This window comes from Rana temporaria, chromosome 6 (genome assembly GCF_905171775.1).
Source record: "Rana temporaria chromosome 6, aRanTem1.1, whole genome shotgun sequence".
NCBI lineage: Eukaryota > Metazoa > Chordata > Amphibia > Anura > Ranidae > Rana > Rana temporaria.
The window spans coordinates 214794668-214822615 of NC_053494.1; the positions used below are offsets into that span (position 1 = coordinate 214794668).

Consider the following 27948-nt stretch of genomic DNA (forward strand, 5'->3'; position numbering starts at 1 on the left):
AAATAAAAAATGGCCCGGATGGCAAGTGGTTAATATGAATCGGAAGGCGTGCCAGTCACGGGCTTTGTCATGTGACCCTTCCCCAACCCCCGACCAAGCCGGGGGAATCCCACCGGTGAAACAATGTAACATGAGAACCCGGAATCCCCGGCACTGACACTGCTGCAGAGCTTCACATTCTCGGCCTGCTAGGACAGCTGATTCAATCGTAGTGCAACAATAATCACCTGACTCATCGCCTCCTACACCACACCCACTGTACGTCCTCGAGACAGACCAAAGACCAGAAGACCGGCGCAGAATCCACGAGCAGGTAAGACGGAGCGTAAGCTCCTTCTACAAAAAAAAAATTAACCCTTTCACTGTTTTTGACGATTGTTAACCACTTAAGACCCAGACCTTTATGCAGGTAAGGGACCAGGCCAGTTTTTGCGATTCGGCACTGCTTCGCTTTAACTGTCAATTGCGCGGTCGTGCGACGTGGCTCCCAAACAAAATTGGCGTCCTTTTTTCCCCACAAATAGAGCTTTCTTTTGGTGGTATTTGATCACCTCTGCGGTTTTTATTTTTTTTTGCGCTATAAACAAAAATAGAGCGACAATTTTGAAAAAAAAAAAACAATACTTTTTACTTTTTGCTATAATAAATATCCCCCAAATATATATATATATATATATATATATATATATATAAAAACATTTTTTTTCCCTCAGTTTAGGCCGATTTTTGGTAAAAAAAAAAAAATCGCAATAAGCGTTTATCGGTTGGTTTGCACAAAATGTATAGTGTTTACAAAATAGGGGATAGTTTTATTGCATTTTTATTATTATTATTTTTTTTTACTACTAATGGCGGTAATCAGCGATTTTTTTCGGTACTGCGACATTATGGCGGACACATCGGACAATTTTGACACATTTTTGGGACCATTGTCATTTTCACAGAAGAAAATGCATTAAAAATGCACTGATTACTGTGAAAATGACAATTGCAGTTTGGGAGTTAACCACAAGGGGGTGCTGTAGGGGTTATGTGTAACCTCATATGTTTTTCTAACTGAAGGGGGCGTGGCTGGACGTGTGACGTCATTGATCGCCTTTCCCTATAACAGGGAACACACGACCAATGAAGCTGCCACAGTGAAGAACGGGGCAGGTTTGTTTACACACAGCTCTCCCCGTTCTTCAGCTCCGGGGACCGTTCTCGGGACTCCGACGGCGATCGGGTCCGCGGGTCCCGCGGTCACGGAGCTTCGGACCGGGTCACGGGCGCGCGCCGCGGGCGCGCGCCCGTGACCCACGGCTGGGCACTTAAGAGGACGTACCTGTACGTACTTATGCCCAGCCGTGCCATTCTGCCGACGTATATCTGCAGGAGGCGGTCCTTAAGCGGTTAAAGACCAGTCTTTTTCTGGCACTGTTTGTTTACAAGTTAAAATCAGTGGGCCGGATTCAGATACAATGGTGTATCTGTCCGGACGGCGTAACGTATCTTAGATACGTTACGCCGCCGTAACTTTGGGAGCAAGTTCCATATTCAGAAAGAACTTGCGCCCTAAGTTACGGCGGCGTAACGTATGTGGGCCGGCGTAAGCCCGCCTAATTCAAATGGGGATGTTGGGGGCGTGTTTTATTTAAATTTGGCTTGACCCCGCGTATTTTACGTTTTTTTTAACGGCGCATGCGCTGTTCGTAAAAACATCCCAGTGCGAATGCTCGAAAATCCGCCGCAAAATGTCATTGCTTTCGACGTGAACGTGAATTATGTCCAGCCGTATTCGCGAACGACTTACGCAAACGACGTAAAAATTTCAAAACTCGGCGCGGGAACGACGCCCATACTTAACATAGGATACACCGCACATACCCCTCATATAGCAGGGGTAACTTTACGCCGGAAAAAGCCGAACGCAAACAACGTAAAAAAAAAACGCCGGGCGGACGTTCGTTTCTGAATCTACATAAATAGTAATTTGCATATTCCTCGCGTAAACAAACAGAAGCGCCACCTAGCGGCCAGCCTGAAAATGCAGCCTAAGATACGACGGTGTAAGACACTTACACCTGTCGGATCTTAGGGATATCTATGCGTAACTGATTCTCTGAATCAGGCGCATAGGTACGACCTCCCGCACTCAGAGATACGACGGCGTATCAGGAGATACGCCGTCGTATCTCTTTTCTGAATCTGGCCAATTGTGTTTTTTGCTAGAAAATTACGTATAACCCCCAAACATATATAAATATATATATATATATAGCTGGATTCAGGTACACGTGCCTAACGTTAGGCAGGCGTAGCGTATCTCATATACGCTACGCCGCCGTAAGTTAGTGAGGCAAGTGCTGTATTCACAAAGCACTTGCGTCCTAAGTTACGGCGGCATAGCGTAAATGTCCCAGCGTAAGCGCGCCTAATTCAAATTCTGAAGAGGTGGGCGTGTTTTATGCTAATGAATCATGACCCGACGTGATTGACGTTTTTAACGAACGGCGCATGCGCCGTCCGTGGACATATCCCAGTGCGCATGCTCCAAATTACGCCGCAAAGACTTATTGGTTTCCACGTGTATGTAAATTACGCCCAGCCCCATTCACGGACGACTTACGCAAACAACGTAAAAAAATTAAAATTCGACGCGGTTCCGACGTTCATACTTAACATTGGCTGCGCCATCTTTTTGGTGGAATATCTTTAGGCCTGAAAACGCCTTGCGTATACGGCGTATCTTTACTGCGACGGGCAAGCGTACGTTCGTGAATAGGCGTATCTCGCTGATTTATGCATTCTAGGCGTAAATCAGCGTACACGCCCCTAACGGTCGGCCTAAATAGACAGCTAAGATACGACGTATCTTAGCTAGATTTAAGTGTATCTCAATTTGAGAATACACTTAAATGTACGACGGCTTAGATTCAGAGTTACGCCGGCGTATCTACTGATACGCCGTCGTAACTCTCTCTGAATCTGGCTAATAGATTGTATCTGACTTCCCACCTCACCAGCAGCAATTGTTGCTTTTTTTAACTAATTGCCACGTTTTGAAGCACCAGTCCAAGCTGGGTCCTCTGTCCTGGGACCCCCTACCTCTGCTCCCTATAGCTGATAGGTCCATCTCCACATACGTCCCCTTGGTCGCCGTGGGAGACCCCCATTGGTGGCCCCTGGCATTTCTAACTGACGGGGTATTTTAGAATTTCTCCTGATGAAGCAGCAACTGGCCACGAAACTAGTAGAGAAATTTCCTGTGACTCCTACCTGCACCGCGATTTTCCCCTCTTGGGGATCATTAGTTTGGTGACACGTATGGTTTGTCATGGTGCTTTTATATTGTACATTTTTGTTTGTGTTTTATTTGATGTTACATTAATAAAAATGTATACTTTTTCATATATGTATCTACATATTTGTGTCTACCAATTTACCTGTACCGCAATCAACTGCCCCCCCCCTTTTCTGGTCTTTTTAGTTTTGGGGACCTATCTATATTCAAAAGCATAGAAATGGTATTGGAAGCCATGGGAGGTAATTAGCTGACCCAGGGAGGAGGCAGGGATGGACTGGCCATTGGGACTACAGGGAGTTTCCCGGTGGGCCGATGGCTCAGTGGGCCGGCTTTAGTGACAGCGGACCGCTGCCCCCCTCCGCTCCTCTGTCTCTCCCTCCCTGCAGCGCTCACCTGGGGGGAACAGAGAATCAGGGGGAGGACCAGAGGAGCAGGGACGACAGAGGAGCATGGGGGAGGGCACAGACAGCTGACTCAACAGCTATGGCCTGGGAGTTTCTCACTTCTGACTAAACTTGTCCAATAAGGGGGGGCACCGAACTGATTCTTTGCCCGGGGTGAAATAATGTCTAGCTTCCCCACTGGTACTGCCTATAAGAGTACCAGTACCAACTGTTCTATTCTAATAAAGTAGAATGGCTAGTGGCTAGTAAAGGGGGAAGGTGGGCTTGGGTGGCCGGGGGGGGGGGGGTGCGCGTGCGGGAGTTGTCCGGCCGCTATAGGAGAGACATGTCAAGGTGGGCCAGTCTGGATGTAGTCCAGGGCCAAATTTTTGTCCCAGTCCAGCCCTGGGAGGAGATGTAGATTGAGAATAGAAGAGGTCAAAGAACAGAACCTTGAGGGATCCCGAGAAAAGAAGAGGAGGAAGTAGAATTGTGAGTGAGACCAAAGAAGTGGAGTTTTTTTTTAGGAGAGGGGAGTGGTCCATGGTGTCAAAGGCAGCCGAAAGGTCCAGGAGTAGGAGTATAAAATGGTGTCCATTGGATTTAGCCTTTAGTAGACCGATTGTTCGTTTTAGGAGAGCAGTTTCTGTGGAGTTTTGAGGGCAAAATCCAGACCGAAGGGGATCAACAAGGTTATTCAATGTAGTTTTCATACTAAAAGCAGCTTGGCTGAAATGATTAACTTACTCTGTTTTATGGCCTCCACAGATAAACAATGTCTACTGAGAATCAGGAAGCCCAGGAGGACGAGCTTCTGGCTCTTAGCAGTATATACCCTGAAGATGAGTTTAGGAGAGCTGACACTTCTCCGGGAGGGGAAATCCGAGTGTGTCTGGAACTTCCTCCAAACTTTAAGATATCTGTTAAATGTAAGTCAGATGAAATGCATGTAATATCTCTAGATTTTATACTTCTTAATACGTGTATCAAGTATAAGACTTGTATGAAGTGTAGCGCCCCCCTACTTTCAGTAAGGGCGCTACGCTAAAGTTAGTGGGGAATGGGAGAGTTACCTTGCTCCCATTCACTAATTGTTTACATTTCTGGGACTTCTGTTATTCCAGAAAGTCCGCTGGGTCAGTATGTGGTCCAGGGATGCAATATCATCCCAGGCCAGCAGTTGGCGCTAGAGGGATTTTTCCCCAGCAGCCAATTAGAGAAGTTTCTTCCTCGCAAGGCATGCTGGGGAAGAGTATATCTGTGACAGGTGTCATGTGTTCTAAAATCTTCGCGGGGTCCCGTTCCAGGTGCGGAATCCACATTAAGGGTGCACGCGTCCATGGACCCCGCCGCGTGGCCCACCTGGCCAAAGTTGCAGTCTACGAAAACCCTCATCCGGAGGTACAAGGGGACCCCAGTGACTTGCTGGGTTCCCGGTTCTATTGAAGGGATCCCAGGCTGGGTGCCGTGCGATTGGGGAGTCGGTTTGAGGGGGACCCGGAGGCAGGTCGTCCAACAGAGCCTGGTCAAACCAATTGGGGATCCGGTGACCAGAATACTGACAGGTATGTTGCTGTCATCTGGTGACCAACGCAGAAATCTACTGGGAGGATTGCTTTATTCATTTACCTAGCTCAGTTGTTGTCCTTGGCCCGTGAGACAGGCCCGCATCCTCCTAGAAATCCTAAGTGACACCTTGGCTGCCAGACTTGTGAAAAAGGAGTCTGTCCGGGGGCACTTTACCCACTCAGATGGAGTGGCGACGTGTTACAAATTGGTACTATGCGGGGCAGTACTGACTGCTCCATTTAATATCCAGGCCTGATACTGCAAGGTTCTCTCCTCTCTTTCTTCATCAACCTTGACCTTCCTAACTGATGTTGATGTTGGCCGTGTTGGGCCTGGAAAGTAAAGCATTGAGAAAACCTTTATTCACCGTCTGGACCTTCGCTCACGGCCTTTGCTCTCACTATTACACCCCTAGACAACGCCAGGGTAACTTAGCAGGCCAGTCCCAAAACAAACCAGTGGCTCCTTTGGGGGTGAGCGCTACAGAAGACACAAATTAGAATGGCTTTATACAGAAATCGAGACACCCACTAATGGTATGTAGACACCTTTCTCAACTAGGGTTCCTTCAGAAGTTGCTAGAGGTTCACTGAGCACCAAGTCCCACCAGGCATTGCCTGCAAATGAAGGCCTCTTGTGCCCCCTTAGGGAAAGAGAGCCTTGACTGATGGGGGAATGGCCAGGTGCAGGACAAGGTGGCTGAGTGGTCACCAGGGATTGGTTGTTTATAGGGGATGGGCTGGGCCTGAGCTCAGAAAAAAGTATTTCCCCAGGGAGTTGTGGGTCTTTCAAGGAACGTGGTTGGAAGAGCTGCCCATCCTCCCGCCCCTTTTTTCGATGGTATGTCACAGCTTGCTGTGGTTTCTTGACCTTGCCAGCTGTAATGGGATATGCCCTTGATGGAAATTGGAATTAGGCGGCCTGTCCAGCACGTATGGTAAGGACAGGCCCCCTTTTGGAATTGCGTGCTCACAGTACAACTGTGACTGGCACCGGTTGAAAAGTATTCACATGTTATGTTTTGGATTTTAATAAAGCTGTGGCTTTGCCCTTTCTAACCTAATGGTTGTAAGTGTGTTTATTTAAGGGGACAAGGGGGCAAGGGGGAAGGTTTTTTATACATTTATGTTACATTTAATTGTACCTGAGCCCATTGCGCCTCAGCAGTCAAGTCTGGCATCAACATTACTAGTTGGCAGAGCCATTGATGCAGGCCCAGTTGAACCTTCTCTCTCAGGTGAAAAATCACAGGTACCCGACACGAATGATCTTTTTAGTTGTGTGGAAGAGGGGAAGTTCTCACCAATGTAAAGGGTTCCTTCTCCTACTGACCATCAATGAAAGGGAGCACTGCAATCTTCACCAGTGTCGGAGGGGGCACTTCTGTTATTACCATCGATATAAAAGTGCCTTTTGGCTAAGATCAAGTGTAGTACCTGTTCTTATCAGTTGCCAGGAGGTGGCGCTATGCTAACCATCTTTAGTACACAGCGAGGTGGAAAGGGATGGCAGTGGCAGATGCAGAACCTGCTGGCGTGGATGTGAAAGCCTTCTGATCGGGACGGAGAAACATGCAGTCAAAGCTGAAGGGTCGGGTCCCTGGCCTGGATCTGATGCAGTTCCTAACCTGCCAGTTTTTCAAGAGGGAACGTCGACCTCACCCTACTGTTAAGGGGGGGGGGGTCATTTTGCAGGCTTGTACCTCCCGAGTATAATTAGGTAGGGAGTGAAAGAGGCGACGGGGGGAGCTCGTAATCTCTCTCCCCCTGAGCTTCCGGAGCTCCCATTCCTTCCTGGTAGGGAAGGGGGCTGTGACTGTCTGGGCGGTTGGTCAGGGTTGTGAGAAAAGCCTATGGTGAATGTGCCCCTGGAGTGGCAGTTCAGGGGTGTCTTATTTGCACTAGTGTTCTCTTAGCACTTTTGCTTTTGGGCACCATGGTCACTTCACCATATACACACTTTTTTTACACCTGCCTCTAGGGCCGTGCCTTTTGGCTGGGACCAGAAGAATTTTTGTTTCCTGGCCGGAGGGCCGGCCATCATATTGCACAATGGTCACTTTCACTCTCCCTCATCTTTCTTCTCCCCCACTTTCTTTTTATTTACCCCTGTGTTGTCACTTTTATGTATTTTTTTGTTTGGTGTCACGTTTGACACAGAGTGATTAGTAGGGTGCCAGTCCACGGGCCAGCCCTGAACGTCTTGGGAGTGGGTGGACATGGCCTTCTGGCTTAGTTCGCCTGCTCTCATGGGGTCTCCCTTCGGGGGAGCCCCACCTAGTACTTGGGTGGGTTCTGTTTTGGCAGACCCTCCAAAGAATGGGATCCGTGTCGGCTTCGGCTGCTCGGACCATGTGAAGTACCTCAGTCCCCGTCTGGAGCCTAACGCCCCGGGGAACAAGGTCAGGTCCTTCTTTACGGTGGATAGACATAGCACCCGTTGCACGTTTTTGTGTTTCACTCTTGATGTGTGTGCACATTTTTTTGGAGCCGGGTGGAGTTTTTGGGTATGTTTTGCACGCCATAAATCGATATAAAAGTGCATTTTTCAATTGACCACCAGCAAAAAGGGGCACCAGACTGACCACTATTGTAAGTAGATATGTGCAGTTAATTTTTTTCCAAATGAAAATTATTAATTAGAATAGTACTAAATTTAAAACGAATCCGAAATAATGTAAAAAAAAAATCTGACAAAATTGTAATTTTTTTCAAATTCGAAAACGATTTGAATTTCGCCTGAATTTTAAATTTGTTTAAATTCGGTACTATTCTAATTTGAATAGTTTTCCAATTTCCAAAGAGCATAAAATAGAATAGAAAATAAAGGAACAGAATAGCAAAAAAAAATACTAGAGGGTTGTGTATCCTGACAGCTCAGTAAAAAAAATGGGGGCTTACCAAACTCAAATGACCCTCACTAAGGAGAGGTCAAGTAGCGCTTGTTTTTATATTCCACAGAACCTCCAACTCCCTTCAAGCATCTTTCCAGACAATTACACCACGATATATGCCAAGATCAATATGGGGTGAAGCTCTGTGCAGAAATAATGTTCAATTTGCTCAAAACTAAGGTGGCCATGGCTGATTTGCCTATGAGCAGTGGTGCTCTGGCTCTGCCCAACGTGTTTCGTCATATAGGGCACATGGTAATTGATTGATTTTTGTCGTTCACCCAGCAGGCTGAACAGATGAAATTCCAGCCATGTATGGCCAGGATAGCATTAGTGTCACAAAGACTGGAAAGTGTTCTCTGAGAAAGGAAAGGAGTTGACTTGGGATGACTGTGATGACAATGTATATGTCCCATTACTGAAAGAAGGATTTCTGCAATCAGATTCCCATTTATAGTTTGACATTACATGATCTGCATATCGGTGACTTGTATTTTTCAGGAAGACTTATAAACCAAATAAAAAACTGTCCATATGAAAACCTTTTATTTATTTTTTATTGTCCTATAGCAAACTCTTCATCAAACACCATGGCGGAAAGCTTTGAGAACACCGTTTACTTCCTACCACCCATTGTTCTAAATTTTGAGATTCCACCAGGATATCCCTCCACTACGTGTCCCATCTTCACACTCAGCTGCAAGTGGCTTTCACCAGAACAGGTAAAGTATTCATTTGTATAACGTCAAGATCCCTGCGTTTCATCCTTTGGTTACCACCATGCACAGCTGCACCAGATTCTGTGTGCACCAGTCTTAGTAAATCCTAGACACGTCCAATTAGATTAGTTCCAAATAGTTTTTTTAACAAATTTTGACAAATTTGCTAATTCCGAAATTTCCAGATTTTCGCATTTACGAATTCCCAAATTCCAAAATGAATTTCCGAAAAAAAGCTAAAAAACGAATGAAATGAAAACGAACACATTTTTTCGGCAGTGCACATGTCTAGTAAATCCCCCCATGGTCTCGGCCCGTCCTTCTTCATTTATAAAGCTTTACATAAGACACAGACCTCTCATCATCTTCTCCCCCATCTCCATCTCTATCCTCATCTCCATAACTCTTCTTCATGGCTATCAGATTTAAGTCTGTATCTGGGAAGAGTAAGATCCTAATTATCGGGGGGGGGGGGGTGGGGGGGGGTGGGGTGGGGTGGGGGGGGGGGCAAGGCTTATCCTTCAGCCCGGGTTCACACAACTGCAGTGTGGGACACCACATGTAATTTGTACAGGAATCGCAGCACACTCCTGTGCGAATTACATGCGGTGTCTCTGGGGTGAAAATTGAGCCATGGATTTGTATTGCTCAAATCACATTCGCACCAAATTGGTGCAGGACCCTTTCTTTGACCGCACCAGAACTGGATCACATTGGGTGTTGACACCCATGCTATACGATTCTGCAAATCATGCTGGGTTTTGCAAACCAATTGCGGGGTGTCGTTAACTTAACATACTCTCAACAATCGGTTTGCATGGACGGGTTACGATTTAGATGTGGTGCTGAATTCACAGTGAATACGGTCCGCATCTAGTGCAATCCCAGGCTCAAAGAGGTTTTAAAGCCTCAATGTTTTTTTACCTGAAAGCATTCTCTGCATTAACCGCTTGCCGACCAGCCACTGTTATTGTAGCGCGGTAGGTTGGCACGGCTGTGTGAATCGCCATAGGTGTACACCGGCCACTTTAAGAGCTCTAGGGGGAGGAGCCGGAGCCGATGCACGTGGCCAGCGGCCGCGATGTCCGCCAGCTAACCCGCAATTGCTCCACAGAGAGCCAAAATGGGTCTCTTTCAATGTAAACAGCCCCCAGACAAATCCCAGGTGACCAGGAAGGGATTGACAAAATTTCATGTGGAGTTGGGCTTTAAATGGTGAATTTAATTGATATATTTTGAAAGCTAGAGCCTGTGTGGATGGGCAAATGGTGCATTCAGCTTGTATCTGGGATCAGTTGCTATCTTCTGAGAATAAAGTGTGCTCCTACCTTCCTTTTTGATATGGCAGTACATGGTGTCAGCCCTGCCTTCTCCATTTCTGATGCATTAAAGGGACAAAGACCTCTCCTTTTCTCCTGCCCCCATTTTTATCCACATAACCCCTCCTCATCTCCCCCTCATCTCCTCTCCCAATTCCTCATCTCCATAATTCTATTCTTATCTCCATAACCCATCCTCAGCTCCCTCCATCTTCATCTCCATAACCCTTCCTCCTCTCCATTACCTATCCTCATCTCCTTCTATCCTCCTCTCCATAATCCCTCCTTATCTCTCTAACGTCTCCTCATCTCCCTCCATCCTCATCCTAATAACCCATCCTCATCTCCATGACCCTTCCTCGTCTCCATAACCCATTTTCATCTCCATAACCCATTTTCATCTCCATAATCCCATCCTCATCTCCATAATCCATCATCATCTACTTGCATTCTCATCTCTATAACTTCTCCTTATCTCCCTCCAACCGTATCTCCATAACCCCTCCTCATCTCCATAATCCCATCCCCATCTCCCCTGATCATCATCTCTCCCTATCCTAATGTCCATAGCAGCAAAACAAATACTCTTGCGCACAAATGTGTTGACCAATCGATCCAAAGTTCATAGTGGATAATATCCCAGGCCGTGCTGCCCTCCAGGATAGGGGTATCCTAGCAGTCGGAAAATTAAGTAGAAAAAATAAAGGGCGCACCAGCCTTGTGCAATATCCTTTGATGTGTTTATTAAAAGAAAAAATATTAAAAGCTACTCACAAGCATCTAAAGCAGTGGTGCCCAACCTTTTGAAGAGCGAGGGCCACTTAAGTGACTTGCGGGCCACAATAAGTGGAGCGGACAGAAGACAGATTTGTGTCCGCTATACAGGAAGCATTGTCGTATGCGTTTCTGCTTCCTCCACAGCCGCTTGCTTCCTCTACCATTGGCTTCATTCAAAACACTGATGCTCTGGGAATGGTGGGTCGGCAACCCGCGATCTGGGCTTGAGAACCTGCTATCCCAAAACAGAAGGTCGCGGGCCACATCAGAAGGCTCTGCAGGCCAAATGTGGGCACCCCTGATCTAAAGAAAACCACAATGTAACAATCTTTGGTTTATGATGATCCGTCTACTTGTAGCAGTCTCCAGAACCACTGCTGGCTGACATGTTTCGAAGGGTTACCTTTTTCCTCAGAGCCTCTAAGGGTTTAAGGATATGTAAATCTTTTAATGTCCAAGTGCATTTTATGTAGAGAGAATTGATCTATAAAACTTTTAATCCTTTTGCACTCAATATTTTCAGCTTACGCTTATGTGCCAACGGTTAGACGATCTCTGGGAGGAGAACAGAGGAAGTGTCGTTTTGTTTGCTTGGATGCAGTTTCTGAAGGAAGAGACCCTTGAGTACTTGAATATAAAATCACCCTATGAAGTTCAGTTTACCAATAATGGAACGCACACTTTGAAGCATCCAGATGAGGAAGCAAGTCTCCGCATTGCCGCAGCCACACCTGAAAAGGAAGCGGTTGACAGACGGGCTACACAAGATGTCCAATCGGTGTATGACCTCATCAGACACATATTGGACTTTGATGAGAGCCAACAAAAGAAATGCTTTGACAGCAAACCTTTCTTATGCAATATCTGCTTCTCTGAGAAGCTGGGCAGCGAGTGTACGTATTTCAAGGACTGCAGCCATGTGTACTGTGATATCTGCCTTCGAGACTATTTTGAAATTCAAATCAGAGATGGCCAGGTCCGTTCACTTAATTGTCCGGAACCCGAGTGCACCTCAGTCGCTACACCTGCCCAGGTAACCTGTTTATTATTACTTTTGTTCAAGCTTCATCTAGTATACCGTCATTTTACAGCTGCTTATGAGCTGAGGCTGGTTGCTAAAGCCCAATGAGTCAAAGAGTGGAAAGATACAAGATCCTACAATGGAGCTAAATAGAAGTAGCAGTACTGGTGCAATGATGCTTACTGTTAGATTTTAAATTTATTAATATTTTTATGTGATAAACGTTTCTGAATCATTGGTTAAACATGGTCATTTTGAGGACAGACAAGGTCAGTTACAGGATACTACATCTATTCTTGAAGTCCTACGTCAAGACAGTGGGTGGAGAGATGTTACTTAAATATACTCAAGTGGGTGTTACGTTTGTGACAGAAGCTTGCCAGTTGCCACCATCCATGGAGCTAATCTAAATATGAATTATGCTTAGCTTGGCTTTTAAAACAGTATAAGTATCCATGTGGTGTGTGTAGCTAGCTAGGAAGCTCTAGGGTCACGACCCTACAGAGGAGATGGGGGTAGGAACCCAACCTGCTGGAAGGGACCTTTCCCAGAAGACAGATCATACCATCATAACATCTATTTCCTCCTTCTGTAACTTTCTGAATTGCCATCCTGCCATGTTTTACCAGCTGCCAATATGTAAGCATTGACTGTTTGCTGTCCTGTCTTTGGAAGAATAAACATTGTATTATGAAGAAAACCTGAGTCTGTATATTGGGAACGAAGAGCGCCTGGGAGAAGGAGACTTTTGACATATCGCATGACACGTGTTAAAAATGTCCTCTCACACATTCTACACTTACCCATTTGTTCCTTGTGCTTGGCTATGTGGTTTATGGTCACATGACAAGCACAATGGATGCACAGAGAACTATCACTGTAACTTCCTTTAGCGGCTCTGCAATGGAGAATTCAGCCCTTCTCTGCTCGGCACACTCTGTAAGTAAAGGAGTTAGGGTACAGTAAGCCTTAGTTCTCATAAGTGCTGGGCAGGGCCGTCTTTAAGGCAGAGCAAAAGGGGCAGCTTCCCTGGGCCCTGTCATTGTTATGGGGCCCAAAGCAGCTGCCTCATACTTGCCAACTATCTCAGTTTAAATTCCCTTGTCCCTTGAAGATTTAGTCATGTGCTATGTCCTGATATCTCAGTGTGAAGTGCTGCTACTAATGCTGCCCAGCTCTGCCCTATTGTTGTGTACAGATGACTCACCAGCAGACCCTGTTTTTACATGTAAATAACTGTCATTTATATGTAAAAAAATTCCATTTATATGTAAATAATGGGAGCATTAATATGTAAATAGCTGAGGCCGGCAGCATTGATATGTAAATAAAGGTGGCATTCATATGTATACCATGCCCCTCTGCAGTTAAGAGATGATATGCTGTAACCTCTAGCAACCAATCAGTGAGCAAGAAGAAATCATGTGCTGTAACCTCTAGCAACCAATCAGTGAGCCATAATGTGTGCTGTAACCTTTAGCAACCAGTCAGTAAGCGGTAATGATATGCTGTAACCTCTGACAACCAATCACAATCACTGCCTGATCTGATACAGTAAACTGATGAGCTCAGGCGTATTATTTGAATATACCGTATTTATTGGCGTATAACACGCACCTTCACTGTAAGAGGAAAGTTTCAGGAAAAAAACTTAAAATGTTAAATAAAGAACTGTGAAGCAAAATAAGGATCAGCGCCCATCTGCAGACCCCCAACTGCCATGAATTCAGCACCCACCATTTCTAGGAATGCAGCACCCCCAATTGCCAGGAATGCACCCACCATTGCCAGGAATGTAGCACCCACCATTGCCAGGAATGCCGCACCGACCATTGCCAGTAATGCACCCACCATTGCCAGGAATGCACTCACCATTGTCATCAGTGCAGCCTTGGAGGGGACATGGAGGGGGCAGGACGAGCGCCAAAGCTATCCTACAGGAGAATCTCCTGTTTACACCGCGGCCTCTTAAAGAGAAAGTCCCGCCTCCTTTGATGGACAGAACAATCGTCCAATGGCAGCGCCAGAGATGGGATTTCCTATTACAGAGGCTGCCGTGTAAACAGGAAATACTCCTCCTGTGTGCACGGCAATCGTCCCGCCTGCTTCCTGTCCCCTCCGAGGCAGCCAGTCTATATATCTTTTGTGGCCCCGACGCCGGGAGATCATTAGGGGCCATAAAAGATATATATGTTCAAAACCGGGCCGCGGACTGTAATTGGCCCACGGGCCGGACTTTGGACATGCCTGGGTTAGAGGAACAAAGTATAATACTTATCCTACTCTACGCTCCGGCAGGCCTCTGGCGCTCTCCTTCACTCCGGCCTGTCCCTCACTATCCTCACATACAATGCAGGGTTATTGGCCCTGCATTATATTTGATGAGCATCATTGTGAGAGTGCTGGCTGGAGCTAGGGTTGTCACCTCATCCCTTTAAACCCGAACACATATGAATTACACAGGTTCTGATGCCAATTTAATACAAATAAGGCACCAAGTGAGTTTAATTACCTTAATCAGCTACAGACTCTGTGTAACTAATATGTGTTCGGTTTTAAAGGGAAGAGGTGGCAACCCTAGCTGGAGCATCTTAGAAAAGAGGCTGCGGGGGACCAGTAACACAGATGGAGGAAGCCTACCGGAGCTTGAAGATCCCACTACAGGGGTCATTTTATTTGTCCTGCCTGGAGTTGGGCTTTATTATTCTGTGAATAGTGTAAATATAAAGTCCAAGAGCAGTTGCCTTTAACATCCATAAAAATGTGAATTTGTGTACTTTGTAGGTAAAGAAGCTGGTTGGGGAAGAATTATTCGGCCGCTATGATCGTCTCCTCTTAAAGTCTACTTTGGAGATGATGACTGATGTGGTCTATTGCCCTCGTCTGAGCTGTCAGACTCCTGTAATGCAAGAGCCAGGCGGCACGATGGGCATTTGCACAAGCTGTCAGTATGCTTTCTGTACCCTTTGTATGATGACCTACCATGGAGTCTCCAAATGTAACGACCCAGAATGTAAGTCAATGCTGGATTTGTAATGAAGATTCAACTTCTTTTTATTCTCTGTTCTGAGATTGTCATCTTAGCTTAGGTCCTATCCCGGCCACTAGCTAGATGAAATGGCCCTTCTACTACAGAAAATGGCCATCTATGTACACAGAGGCCCACCCCTGACTCCTAAAGCTACACCCAATTGTCCTATCTTCTCTCTGATATGTCTCTACTTCATGTACTTTTAGTACCTCTGAGCTTACTTTTCCATCCTTATGGCTAAGTTTCCCATTTCCCAGTTCTGTAAGGCCTCGTACACACGGACGGACTGTCCGCTTGGAGATTTCTGTCTGATGGTTGTACACGCCATCAGACAGAAATCCGCGCGGACACGATACACGGTGACGTGGCTGCGCCGTCGCCGTGACGATGACGCCGCGACGTGCGCGGCCCTGGAAGGTCAATGCTTCCACGCATGCGTCGAATCACTTCGACGCATGCGAGGGCTTTTCGGCCGAGCGAACATGTACGGTGAGTCTGTACAGACGACCGAACATGTCCGACGGACAGGCTTCCAGCGGACATGTTTCTTAGCATGCTAAGAAACATTTGTCCGCTGGAAACCTGTCCGATCCGCTGGAAAACTGCAGACCAGTTTCAGCACACATGTTCGGTCGTGTGTACGGGGCCTTAGGCCTCGTACACATGATAGGATAGCCAAAACCGATTGTTAGTGTGACAGTATTAGAATGATATCCCCGTCAAAGATTCCCTTCTTCCCATAAATAAAATCACCCAATATTCCATGAGGAGGAATGTTCCTGGGGTCGCCCAATAAGCCACACATGAGTCAGAGCTTACTGCTGGAACAAGACAGTTTAATGGCAGCTTGCTACCAGGTATATATGCAGTTTACAAGCTAAATCCTCAATCAAGGAACAATGAAATCTCCACCCCCTTTCCACACACAGTGGGGGCTCTCGTACAGATTATAGGCAGACACTTCGGAGTCGACCCTGAAAACATTTCTTTAGATAATGATATCAGTGAAGGTAATTACTAGTTGTAACAGAATGCATTATCTAGACAGCCTGGCCCCGCATATAGAAGAGATAATTACCACAATGAAGCAATCAGAATAATTAACATGAGCCACTTCGAATCACAGTAAACAGTAAACACAGGTCTCCTTCACACAACACAATAGATCAATAAACCTTTCAACAGAGGAATGAGTCACACCTGAAATCACCTGTTACCTCTAACACACACGCAATTCCTAGCAGGGAGAATTACACTGAAGCATATGCTTCACAGTTAGTATGCAAGAGGGCATCAGTTAAAAGCATGCTCAGAATCAAGTCGATGCATGATTGGAAGCATTGTACTTCGTTTTTTTTCAGCACATCGTTGTGTTTTACGTCACTGCGTTCTGACACAAACGGTTATTTAACCGATGGTGTGTAGGCGCGACAGACCATCAGTCAGCTTCATCGGTTAACCTAAGACAACGGTCCTTCAGACTGTTGTCCTCTGGCTATCCTATCGTGTGTACAAGGCCTTACTGTGCTTGGACCTTAACCACTTCCAGCCCAATGACGTCATATGACGTCCTGGACTTTGGTGGGGTGATATCTGAATGATGGGTGCAGCTACAGGCATCATTCAGATATCATTATTTTCTGCCAGAGATTCTGTGCACAGCAAGAACGATCTTAGCATCAGTTCCACCGCTTGATCATTCTTACAGGCAACGGGAGGTGACATCCCCCCTCCCGCCACCATCTGGTGCTTCTCTGGGCTCTCCCGTGCCATCAGGGACCCGGAGAAAGAATCGACCGGCGCTGTGTGACGACCATAGAGACTTCCGGTGAACAGATGGTCACCAGTCATCTCTATGATCCTCGGAGGCCCGGGCATGACATTATGACGTCACTTCCAGGCCGTGATTGTAAACAAAGCCGCGATCGCGGCTGTCAGCATGTGATTAGTGAATTTTTTTCCCTCAACCTCAGGCTTTCCAGGCCTGGAGGAGAGATGTGGGGTCTTATTGACTCCGCATCTCTCTATAAAGAGGACCTGTCAAGATAGATTCCTATTACAAGGGATGTTTACATTCCTTGTAATAGGAATAAAAGTGATAAATAAAAATAAAAAAAGGGGTAACAGTAAAAACAAAATTACAAATTATTTAAAATGCCCCTGTCCCCAATAGCTCACGCTCAGAAGCGAACACACACGGAAGTCCCGCCCACATATGTAAACACTGTTCAAACCACACATACAGTATGAGGTATCGCCGTGTGCATTAGAGTGCAAGCAACAATTCTAGTACTAGACCTCCTCTGTAACCCTAAACTGGTAAAGTGTAAAAATAAAATAAAAAATTAAGCGTCGCCTATGGAGATGTTTAAGTACCTAAGTTTGGCGCCATTCCATGAGTGTGCGCAATTGTAAATGTACAGGTGCTATGTTAAATTTAGAGGGGGATGAGAGAGTTATTTTGCTCTCATTCATGATGATTTGTTAAATTGGGTTTCTGCCAGGCTGGGCTGTTCTGTGGTTTCATTATGTGTTCTAAAGATACCGTCTTTCTCCAGCCTTTCTCCAGCAGCCAATCAAAAGGCGTGTTTCCCTCGCGAGGCATGCTGGGGGAGGGTATTTCTTTGGCGGACGCCATTTTGTGGGGTCTTCGCCCGTTCCTGGTTCCAGGTGTCGCACCCACCTTTAGGGTGTGCGCACATCACGAGCCCTGGCGAGATGGCCTACCAGGCCGGGGCGCATGTGCTACGCGGAGTTCCTGACTCTGGGCCCTCATGGCTCGGAACACCTGAAGCTACAGAGGGGCCCCAGTGATTTACTGGGTCCCCACATTCTATAAAGGAGATCCCAAGCGAGTTGTGCTGTTCGGTGGGGAGTCGGTCTGAGGTGAGCCCGGAGGCAGGTGATCCAACAGGGCTTAGACGATTCATCAGGGATCTGGGTGACCGGACACTGAGAAGTTGTATGCTGCAACTTGTCAGTCGGTGATCCCTAAATCAAGAAGTCTACCTGAGGGAGATTCAGGCAAAATTATAGTCATTGAGGGGATTCGCTCTATTATCTTCATTCCTGAGTAGAGGGCCTGTGGCAGAGGTCTTACTCCTAATTCTAATCCCATTAGAGCCAAGTCAGTGGCAGAGACTTGTTCCTTCTCAGAGGTTCTGAGTGATACTCTGGCTGCCCGTTCGATGTGAGAGGCCTGTCCAGGTACACTTTACCCACTCCGGCTGGAGTGGCGACGTGAGTAAAAGTCCCATTGGAGGCAGGACTGCTTCCGTTATCCATAGGCCTGAATCTGCAAGTTCTCCTTTCACCAACCTATTTCTACCTCAAGTTAACTGTTTGCCATGTTGGGCGAGAAATAAAAGCACAGAAAACGACACCCTGCTGTTTGGACATTCCGTTACTGCTCATTATCCCTAGACACATCACAGAGGTAACATAATCATGCCGTCCCAAATCTAATCAGCGGCTCCTGAGGGGGTAGCGCTACATAAAGCGTGACATGTTAGGTATCTATTTACTCGGCGTAACATCATCTTTCACATTATACAACAAAAATTGGGCTAACTTTACTGTTTTGTTGTTTTTTAATTCATGAAACCGTTTTTTCCATAAAAAAGGCATTTGAAAAATGATTGCGCAAATACTGTGCGAGATTAAAAGTTGCAATGACTGCCATTTTATTCCCTAGGGTGTCTGCTAAAAAAAAACATATATAATGTTTGGGGCTTCTGAGTAATTTTCTAGCAAAAAAATTATGATTTTAACATGTAGGAGAGGAGTGCCAGAATAGGCCCGGTATTGAAGTGGTTAACCACTTCCCGACCGCCGCATTTATATGTACGTCCACAGAATGGCACGTACAGGCATATGGGCGTACATGTACGTCCCAGCCTTTCCGTGGGTCGGGGGTCCGATCGGGACCCCCCCCCCCCCGCTACATGCGGCAGTCGGATACTCGCGGGGAGCGATCCGGGACGACGGCGTGGCTATTCGTTTATAGCCGCTCCGTCGCGATCGTTTCCTGGAGCTGAAGAACGGGGAGAGCCGTATGTAAACACAGCTTCCCCGTGCTTCACTGTGGCGGCTGCATCGATCGAGTGATTCCTTTTATAGGGAGACACAATCGATGACGTCAGTCCTACAGCCACACCCCCCTACAGTTGTAAACACACACTAGGTGAACCCTAACTCCTACAGCGCCCCCTGTGGTTAACTCCCAAACTGCAACTGTCATTTTTTGCTGTGAAAATGACAATGGTCCCAAAAATGTGTCAAAATTGTCCGAAGTGTCCGCCATAATGTCGCAGTCACGAAAAAAAACGCTGATCGCCGCCATTAGTAGTAAAAAATGTTTTTTTATAAAAATGCAATAAAACTATCCCCTATTTTATAAACGCTATAAATTTTGCGCAAACCAACCGATAAACGCTTATTGCGATTTTCTTTACCAAAAATAGGTAGAAGAATACGTATCGGCCTAAACTGAGGAAAAAAAATGTTTTTATATATGTTTTTGGGGGATATTTATTATAGCAAAAAGTAAAAAATATTGAATTTTTTTCAAAATTGTCGCTCTATTTTTGTTTATAGCGCAAAGGTGATCAAATACCACCAAAAGAAAGCTCTATTTGTGGGGAAAAAAGGACGCCAATTTTGTTAAAGCGACGCAGTGCCGAATCGCAAAACCTGGCCAGGACATTTAGCAACAAAATGGTCTGGGGCTTAAGTGGTTAAACTGAGGCATGCTGGTTGTAGGATGGGTTGTTGTGGGCTGGCCTACAGTTTTTCCTCTCCTCTCCTCTCTATCCAGTTGAGTTCCTTTCTTCCCTTTCTGTTCTCTTCTCTTCTCTTCCCCACCCAGTTGAGTTCCTTCCCTTTCTCTTCTTTTCTGTTCTCTTCCCCATCCAGTTGAGTTCCTTCCCTTCCCTTCCTCTTCCCTTCCCTTCCCCATTCAGTTGAGTTTATATACATATAGCCTATGACTATAACTAATCTCATTAACCTTCTTTTTAGCAGAATTCACGGAACCTACTTTGGAAGATCCTAATCCAGGTGATTATCTTGGAATCGTGTGATACACAAGATTAGTTGGTATTTTGTGACATCAGTTTATTGATTTCTAGTAAAAGGCATGCCCAGTTTTAGGACCTCGGACAACACTTGTATTCTTGCTCCTGGAGCTCTGTTTCCAATGTTAAAAATTGTGACCTTAGAGGAAGAGAGCATCCCATTAGTGATGAGACAGAGTCATTCTCAAAGCATTAGCCTTACTTGTTCTCTTGTTCTCTTGCTGGAAGGGCTCTATATACAGGAAGGAAGGTGGGTGTATATAGCTAGGTGTATACAGGACAGACCTGCATACCCTGATCTGTGAGGCTGAGCTGTATACCCTAATCTGTGAGGCTGAATACCCTGATCTGTGAGGCTGAGCTGAATACCCTGATCTGTGAGGCTGAGCTGTATACCCTGATCTGTGAGGCTGAGCTGTAGACCCTAATCTGTGAGGCTGAGCTGTATACCCTAATCTGTGAGGCTGAGCTGTATACCCTAATCTATAAGGCTGAGCTGTATACCCTAATCTGTGAGGCTGAGCTGTATACCCTAATCTGTGAGGCTGAGCTGTATACCCTAATCTATAAGGCTGAGCTGTATACCCTAATCTGTGAGGCTGAGCTGTATACCCTAATCTGTAAGGGCTGAGCTGTATACCCTGATCTGTGAGGCTGAGCTGTATACCCTAATCTGTGAGGCTGAGCTGTATACCCTAATCTGTAAGGGCTGAGCTGTATACCCTGATCTGTGAGGCTGAGCTGTATACCCTAATCTGTGAGGCTGAGCTGTATACCCTGATCTGTGAGGCTGAGCTGTATACCCTAATCTGTTAGGCTGAGCTGTATACCCTGATCTGTGATCTGTGAGGCTGAGCTGTATACCCTAATCTGTTAGGCTGAGCTGTATACCCTGATCTGTGAGGCTGAGCTGTATACCCTAATCTGTTAGGCTGAGCTGTATACCCTAATCTGTTAGGCTGAGCTGTATACCCTGATCTGTGAGGCTGAGCTGTATACCCTAATCTGTTAGGCTGAGCTGTATACCCTGATCTGTGAGGCTGAGCTGTATACCCTAATCTGTTAGGCTGAGCTGTATACCCTGATCTGTGAGGCTGAGCTGTATACCCTAATCTGTTAGGCTGAGCTGTATACCCTGATCTGTGAGGCTGAATACCCTAATCTGTGAGGCTGAGCTGTATACCCTGATCTGTGAGGCTGAATACCCTGATCTGTGAGGCTGAGCTGAATACCCTGATCTGTGAGGCTGAGCTGTATACCCTGATCTGTGAGGCTGAGCTGTATACCCTGATCTGTGAGGCTGAGCTGTATACCCTAATCTGTGAGGCTGAGCTGTATACCCTGATCTGTGAGGCTGAGCTGTATACCCTAATCTATAAGGCTGAGCTGTATACCCTGATCTGTGAGGCTGAGCTGTATACCCTAATCTGTTAGGCTGAGCTGTATACCCTGATCTGTGAGGCTGAATACCCTAATCTGTGAGGCTGAGCTGTATACCCTGATCTGTGAGGCTGAATACCCTGATCTGTGAGGCTGAGCTGAATACCCTGATCTGTGAGGCTGAGCTGTATACCCTGATCTGTGAGGCTGAGCTGTATACCCTGATCTGTGAGGCTGAGCTGTATACCCTAATCTGTGAGGCTGAGCTGTATACCCTGATCTGTGAGGCTGAGCTGTATACCCTAATCTATAAGGCTGAGCTGTATACCCTAATCTGTGAGGCTGAGCTGTATACCCTAATCTGTGAGGCTGAGCTGTATACCCTGATCTATAAGGCTGAGCTGTATACCCTAATCTATAAGGCTGAGCTGTATACCCTAATCTGTGAGGCTGAGCTGTATACCCTGATCTGTGAGGCTGAGCTGTATACCCTGATCTGTGAGGCTGAGCTGTATACCCTAATCTATAAGGCTGAGCTGTATACCCTAATCTATAAGGCTGAGCTGTTCCCTAATCTGTGAGGCTGAGCTGTATACCCTGATCTGTGAGGCTGAGCTGTATACCCTAATCTGTGAGGCTGAGCTGTATACCCTGATCTGTGAGGCTGAGCTGTATACCCTGATCTGTGAGGCTGAGCTGTATACCCTGATCTGTGAGGCTGAGCTGTATACCCTAATCTGTGAGGCTGAGCTGTATACCCTGATCTGTGAGGCTGAGCTGTATACCCTAATCTGTGAGGCTGAGCTGTATACCATAATCTATAAGGCTGAGCTGTATACCCTAATCTGTGAGGCTGAGCTGTATACCCTAATCTGTGAGGCTGAGCTGTATACCCTGATCTGTGAGGCTGAGCTGTATACCCTGATCTGTGAGGCTGAGCTGTATACCCTAATCTGTGAGGCTGAGCTGTATACCCTGATCTGTGAGGCTGATTATTTTATCCTGAAATTACCAATCTAATTAAAAAACTCTCTCATTTGTGTAAAACCATTTAAGCATTTTGATACTCAGGATTTTATTTTTTAGAAAATCCGGATTCATTGCACAATGAAGAGGGCGATGATGACCAACTTCCAAGCACGGGGAAGGGGAAGGGAGCCCGCCGGAAGAGACAGCAAGAATGGGAGAGTAAGAAGTGGATAAAAGAGAACTCCAAGAATTGTCCTCGCTGTACATCCAAGATTCAGGCAAGCAGCCGTAGTCTGACAAAGGGGTTGTGGCTGGATCAGGGATATGTCCTTCTTGTACAGTGGAACCTTGGATTACGAGGATAATCGCTTCCAGGAGAACGCTCGTAATCCAAAGCACTCGCATATCAAAGCCAGTTTTCCCATTGAAGTCAATGGAAACGAACAATAATTTGTTCCGCATTGACTTCAATGGGATGCAATACCGAATGTGGCCAGAGGTGGGAGGGGGCGCCGGAGAGCTTCGGAAACAGCCGGAAACGCCCAAGGACAGTTCGGCTGACCTCGGCAAACCTCGGAAAGGCCCGTGTTTTTTGGAGCATTACCGTACGGCTCCGAACGGTGCCGATCAGCTCTCGGCTCCGGCCCCCCCCCCCCCACCTCAGGTCAAATGCGGTACTGCACACCACTTTGGCCTGAATCCTGCTCATTTGTGAGACAACACTCGCAAACCGAGTTAGGTTTTTTAAAAATACACCGCGCTATCACAAGGGGCAGTGGCGTCACTAGGGTTGGTGTCACCTGGTGCAATAAAATATGGTATCACCCCCCCCCCCCCTAATAACCGTTTCCAAATTATTTTTATCCTACTGTTTGCTCTCTGTTCTCCTTTCTTCCCCTTTTCTCTCTCTCCCTATCCATCTTTCTTGTTCGTTCTATCCCTTCTTCTTTCTCTCCATTTTTCTTTGTCCCCTCCCCCCACCTCTTTTTCTCCAGGACCGGAATTCACATCTCAGGAGCCTATAGGCCAGGGGCGTACCTAGAGCATTTGGCACCCGGGGCGGATCCAATATCTGGCACCCCCCCACGTTAAAATGTAAAAACACCCCACTGTGCCCCCTGCATACCTCTGCATCCTTCAATATCTCTTTGTTACTACTGTGTACCCCTCTCCACAACTGCACCTCTGCACCTCTTTACATTGCAAAGCCGCCTGCACCTCTGGACCCCTTTACATTACACAGCCCCCTGCACCTTTGGACCCTTTTACACTACACAGCCCTCTGCACCCCTTTACATTACACAGCACCCTGCATCACTAGACCCCTTTACATTACACAGCCCCCTGGACCCCTTTACATCACATAGCCCCCTGCACCACTGGACCCCTTTACATCACATAGCCCCCTGCACCTCTGGACCTCTTTACATTACACAGCCCCCTGGACCCCTTTACATCACATAGCCCCCTGCACCACTGGACCCCTTTACATCACATAGCCCCCTGCACCTCTGGACCTCTTTACATTACACAGCCCCCTGGACCCCTTTACATCACATAGCCCCCTGCACCACTGGACCCCTTTACATCACATAGCCCCCTGCACCACTGGACCCCTTTACATCACATAGCCCCCTGCACCACTGGACCCCTTTACATCACATAGCCCCCTGCACCACTGGACCCCTTTACATCACATAGCCCCCTGCATCACCGCACCCCTTTACATTACACAGCACCCTGCATCACTGGACCCCTTTACATCTCATAGCCCCCTGCACCTCTGGACCCTTTTACATTACACAGCACCCTGCATCACTGCACCCCTTTTACATTGCACAGCACCCTGCACCTCTGCACCCTTTACATCACATAGCCCCCTGCACCTCTGGATCCTTTTACACTACACAGCCCTCTGCACCCCTTTACATTACACAGCACCCTGCATCACTAGACCCCTTTACATTACATAGCCCCCTGCACCCCTGGATCCTGTAGGCGCCGCTCGTATCGTAGCCTAATTTAAGCGTATCTGGTTTCCAGATTACGCTTAAATTTACAACGGCGTAGATTCAGAGTTACGACGGCGTATCTACTGAATCCAGCTAAAAGTGTAACTTGTGTTTTTTTTTATTCTTACAGAAATTGTATGGGTGCAACAAAATGGCGTGTACTCAGTGTGGAGCGTACTTCTGCTGGATGTGTGGGGTTTTATTGGCTCAATGGAATCCATACGACCATTTTAGAGACACCGACTGCACTCAGTATGTATATCTCTTCAGCTTGGGTTGTCTGTGAATAATAGATATTGATGGGATATTTGTGTCATCTGCTCACCACACTTGGAGGAACCGACCTCCGGAAACCAAAATAATGACCTAGTCAGAGGACCGCCTGAGGTCTCCCTGCAGCTGATCTCCCCCCATTGCTTACTATGGCTTATTCATTGTGCGCCCGCGACCCCCGGCTGGGCACATAAAGAGGACGTACCTGTACGTGCTTGTGCCCAGCCGTGCCATTCTGCCGACGTATATGTGCAGGAGGCGGTCCTTAAGTGGTTAAACATATAATAAAATCCCAGCCATCCCGGGACAGCTTAGTAAAAATCGTGACTGTCCCAGCAAATTTGGGACAGTTGGCAGTTCCGAAGCTCCGTGACCACGGGACCTGCGGACCCGATCGCCGCTGGAGTCCCGCGATCGGTCCCCGGAGCTGAAGAACGGGGAGAGCTGTGTGTAAACACAGCTTCCCCGTTCTTCACCGCCGTCATTGATCGTGTGTTGCCTTATATAGGGAACCACAATCAATGACATCACACCTACAGCCACACCCCCCTACAGTTAGAAACACAGATGAGGTCACACATAACCCCTTCAGCGCCCCCCTGTGGTTAACTCCCAAACTGCAATTGTCATTTTCACAGTAAACAGTTCCTTTTTTAATACATTTTTTGCTGTGATAATGACAATGGTCCCAAAAATGTGTCAAAATTGTCCGAAGAGTCCGCCATAATGTCGCAGTCACGAAAAAAATCGCTGATCGCCGCCATTAGTAGTAAAAAAATTCCATGCATGCCCTGAATCTCTCTCTCTCTATATATATATATATCTCTATCTCTCTCTCCCCCCCTCTGTCTCTCTCTCTATATTTACCTGTATATATCTATATCTCTCTCTAAATATCTCTCTCTGTCTCTCTCTATACTGTATATCTCTCTCTCTCTCTCTCTCTCTCTCTATATATATATATATATATATATATATATATATATTAGGGCTGTTACTGATCAAATTTTTTCTGTTCGATTAATCGTTTTTTTTTTTATCGATTAATCGACTAATTTCGATTAATTATAATGCACATACAGATCCAACTACTTTTAGCTGATCTCCTTGCAGACTGATTACCAGTGCAGCTTCCAACCACTGGAAAAATGGATAGCAGGATACAAAAAACACACAAAGGCAGCGCTCGATGGGAATAGCATTAAAACTTTTATAGTCTTCAAGTAGGTAACCAAATAAATATTGCACTGGAGATAAAATCGATGTAGCTACATAAACTGTAAAAATGGTGCGAGTAATGCCAAACAGTAACAAAAGCAGTCATAAAAACATGTAGCCAAGTATGATACTGGTATAAAAATGTGTACAACGATACCACTGCTGAATCCAGATGAGGAGGGGTTAACATCAGTCTGTCGGCATGTAGATGTCCCATGAAGGGAACGATCACAACTCCCAGTGGATGGTTGTAGAATCCCAGGTTGATAGAGGGAAGTGATAGAGGGAAGTGATAGAGGGAAGTGTAACAGCCCTTGCGCGTGGCAGATAGTAAGGTCCCGCCGGCATGCAGATATGAAGGCACAGCAAAGGAGCCCTTCAGATGGACACGGCAAGCCCCGCCGGTGTCCATGACGTCACCGGATCTCTGACGGAACTCCCTGAAGGCCCAGAAGCCGGCGGAGAGGTGAGTACCAATTAAAAGAAGTTTAATCGATCAAAAAGGTTTTGATCGATCAAAAAAATTTAAGATTAATCGATTAATTAAAAGTTAATTTGCACAGCCCTAATATATATATATATGTATATATATATATATCTCTATATCTCTATCTCTCATATATATATCTCTCTCTCTCTCTCTCTATATATATATATATATATATATATATATATCTCTATATCTCTCTCTCTCATATATATATATATATATATATATATATATATATATATATATCTCCCCCCCTCTCTCTCTCTCTCTCTCTCTCTATATATATATATATATATATATATATATATATATATATATATATATATATATATATATATATATATATATATATATATATATATATATCTGTGTATCTCTCTCTCTCTCTCTCTCTCTCTATACTGTATATATCTCTCTCTCTCTCTCTATACTGTATCTCTCTCTCTCTCTCTCTCTCTCTCTCTCTCTCTCTCTCTCTCTCTCTCTCTCTATATATATATATATATATATATATATATATATATATATATCTTTCTATATCTCTCTATATCTCTCTCTCTCTATTTATCTATCTCTCTCTATATATATCTCTATCTTTCTCGCTCTCTCCTTTCTCTCTCTCTCTCTCTCTCTCTCTCTCTCTCTCTCTCTCTCTATATATATATATATATATATATAGGGATGGAGGCATGCCTATGTTTTGTTTGGGTCTAAACAGGTCACTCGTTGCTCTTTATTTTATAATATTTTTTTTTTTTTTAGGAATTCGTGACCACATGTAACCCTATAGTCTTCAAACCGAAACCCGAAGCGGAGCCCCGAAAGAGGAGCTGTGAGCAGAATGGACGAGTGGAAACAAATGGGCAGTGTCAGTCTACAGAGGAGAGTTCAGATTCAGCTGCAGCGGAAGGAAAGAGTCTCCCTGAGATGGACATTGGATCCATTCCATCACCTGGCTGTGTGTATTATAATATTAGAGGACAACAAAGATTTACATTGTTGGCTTCCTGAGGCTCGTAATCCTGACATGTAGAACCGGCACAGTAGGGATCGGATCCCAATACCACCTCAACCTCAACCAGTCCCGTCCTGTAATACATTTTCATTAGCAGGCCATGTTTGAGTTTTCAGTGTCAGGACTGACACTTACCTGGTCATGTAAGACGATATCCAATTCATTTTATATCAGTTATTTTAGACACTTTTTTCTTTTTTCTGGTGGCATTTAACCAGATATCGCCCGACCGATAGCAGAATGACAGCCACAGCGGGGATCAGTTATCCTGACTGGCTGTCATATGACGTCCAGCGGGATGAGTCACTCGCATGCGCCCCCAGGGGTGTGCAGCTTGGTGATCGGTAGGGTGACCACGTGTCCCGGATTGCCCGGGACAGTCCCGCATTTTGCAGGTCTGTCCCAGGTACCATTATTTCAGGGCAATACAGTGTGCCGAAATAAAACTGACACAGCCACCCCCCCCCCCCGGCCAATCTGATGCCCCCAAAAAAGGCCACCACATCACCACTTTACTT

The 27948-nt window shown here is 46.1% G+C and overlaps 1 protein-coding gene across 1 annotated transcript; it reads left to right on the forward strand.

Moving 5' to 3' along the window:
• The first annotated feature begins 81 nt into the window (after positions 1 to 81).
• LOC120944252 (E3 ubiquitin-protein ligase RNF14-like) lies at positions 82 to 27948 on the forward strand. Its single transcript, XM_040358236.1, has 9 exons — positions 82 to 313; positions 4438 to 4598; positions 8702 to 8853; positions 11470 to 11979; positions 14752 to 14980; positions 20018 to 20056; positions 22540 to 22700; positions 24565 to 24686; positions 27178 to 27948. The coding sequence occupies exons 2-9, from the start codon at positions 4445 to 4447 to the stop codon at positions 27185 to 27187; spliced, it is 1377 nt and encodes a 458-aa protein (XP_040214170.1). The 5' UTR covers positions 82 to 313; positions 4438 to 4444; the 3' UTR covers positions 27188 to 27948.

What these genes read in the sequence shown, in the direction of transcription:
- LOC120944252 (XM_040358236.1), top strand. Translation starts at nt 4,445, where the DNA reads ATGTCTACTGAGAATCAGGAAGCCCAGGAGGACGAGCTTCTGGCTCTT. An exon ending in CTTTAAGATATCTGTTAAAT is followed by an intron (nt 4,599 to 8,701) that starts GTAAGTCAGATG and finishes ATTGTCCTATAG; the next exon opens with CAAACTCTTCATCAAACACC. An exon ending in CAAATGTAACGACCCAGAAT is followed by an intron (nt 14,981 to 20,017) that starts GTAAGTCAATGC and finishes CCTTCTTTTTAG; the next exon opens with CAGAATTCACGGAACCTACT.